Below are 1,768 nucleotides of genomic sequence, written 5' to 3' on the forward strand. Positions count from 1 at the left end.
ATATGCTAAAGAGCAGGTAGATAGACCAGAATTTTTAAAGTTATGTAACCTGTTTAAGGATTCTTCTTTATCGTAATAAGGAATGACTAAATCTCTAAGCAAAGTTATTTCACCGTTGAAGTCCACAAGTTCACACCCTTCGCCAACTCTTAACAAGAATTCAGAAAACTGAGGATTTAATATAGCTCGCATGTTTTCTGTCAACTTCAGTTTATGAAGTTTATACCACAATGGAGAATTGAGAAAACATGACTGCAAAAGGAAATCCTTTTGCAAATTATTGCTTAGAGATGTCATGAAAAAATTGGCTCAATAGTTTCTCGTTTTGCCATGGAAGCCTTATCCCACAAGATCAGTTTTGACTCCGAGAGCAGCCTTGCAACACTGCCTTGCTTGCTAAGCTGGCAGGCTCTGTTCTTTGAGAAATCAATGGGTATCTTGAACCTTGAGTGTACAATCCTTCCTCCAGGCAGGATAGATGCTACAATTCCAGAGGTTGCTATATAACCTTGCGATCTCAAAGTAGCAAGCAGCGACCGGTATAAAAAGGTTTTGCCAGTACCTCCAGGACCATCAATAAAAAATGAATGTCCTTGGGAAGTAAAGCACGCTTGTAAGATGATGTCATAAGCATACTTTTGCTGGAAATTTAATTTCAAAGACATCAATAGATCTTCCGGCAGTATGTCTATGTTTTTTTTTAGCTTCTATCTCCTTTGTCAAATGAACATGATCCACACTAACAAGCTCATCTAATGGCAATTGATAGGCAGCAATGGATGTACCCATCTGCTGAAGTGATTTGTTAATATCAGCTAGAACCAATCCCCTAATTTGAGCGGGAGAATAGGCATGATATTGTTTATGCCGTTCATAATCTCTAGAAAAGTCCAATTCAAATTTTCTCCATAACATTGTGGGATCAATTGGAGAACAATAGACCAGAAGAGTTGCAAATAACAATCTGAGTGAAGACGGCATTTGAAATGTAACAGCTTCCTCTAGCGTTTCTTCTATGTACGTATCAGATTGCAGCAATCCAAGTGCCAAAGCAGCCTCCCTAAACGACTTCATTTTTGTAGCATGAACAGTCAAGAGATCATCGAATGATATCGGTCCTGGAATATGATTTAAGAGAAGCCTCAGATAGTACCTCTCTCCCTCTCGTGAATTAACACTGACGAGTCTACCTATCACCTTTCGACGCTTTCTTTCTGTCCAGTGTCTATACTTAGAAGACCAAACGAAATGCTGAGGAAAATCTTTATAAAAGCATTTAAGGTTCTCAGCAGTTGCGTTGGAGGCATTCATTTTCAAAAACTCAGTCAGCATGGTTTTAGAAAAATCTACTTTAGCTAACAATTGCAGCAAGTCTGAGTTCTTCGGGAAAGAAACAAGCTGCTGATTTGGAAGGTGAACCTGGAGAGTATAGACAGATGGGGTCATCTCGTTTAAACGAAACTCATAGATGAGCCAAAATGCTTCTGGAGGCGAGATGTATCGACCTTTTCGGAACTCTTTAATCTCATCAGTATCAGTAGCACTATCATCCGTCATAATCCTAAAGCAAACCAGATCATGCCCCTTGAACACATATTTATACAAGTACTTGACCAATTTAGTGGTAGAACAAATCTCCACGTTCATGTGGCAATCGAACAAAGCAAGAAGATAGGGGTTGTAAGGCACAAGCCATCTATTATCTAGAGTGAATCTGCGAACTTTCACTATAATATGGATAACTATCTTCATCATGGGTTGTATGAGG

General features: G+C 39.1%; 1 protein-coding gene across 1 annotated transcript; it reads right to left on the minus strand.

Moving 5' to 3' along the window:
• Positions 1 to 293: 293 nt before the first annotated feature.
• Positions 294 to 1,557, minus strand: LOC113768927. The gene is made up of 2 exons (XM_027313428.1): positions 745 to 1,557; positions 294 to 641 (listed from the first exon to the last, which is right to left on the minus strand). Exons 1-2 carry the CDS (start codon positions 1,555 to 1,557, stop codon positions 294 to 296), a joined length of 1,161 nt encoding a protein of 386 aa, XP_027169229.1.
• Between the last annotated feature and the right edge of the window lie 211 nt (positions 1,558 to 1,768).

The sequence above is a fragment of the Coffea eugenioides genome, chromosome 4 (genome assembly GCF_003713205.1).
Source record: "Coffea eugenioides isolate CCC68of chromosome 4, Ceug_1.0, whole genome shotgun sequence".
Taxonomy (NCBI): domain Eukaryota; kingdom Viridiplantae; phylum Streptophyta; class Magnoliopsida; order Gentianales; family Rubiaceae; genus Coffea; species Coffea eugenioides.

Bases quoted from the DNA above. Each gene is read 5' to 3' on its own strand.
- LOC113768927 (XM_027313428.1), bottom strand. From the start codon at position 1,557: ATGACGGATGATAGTGCTACTGATACTGATGAGATTAAAGAGTTCCGA. The intron at 642-744 runs GTTAGTGTGGAT...TTAAATTTCCAG, and splicing joins AATTGCCATTAGATGAGCTT to CAAAAGTATGCTTATGACAT.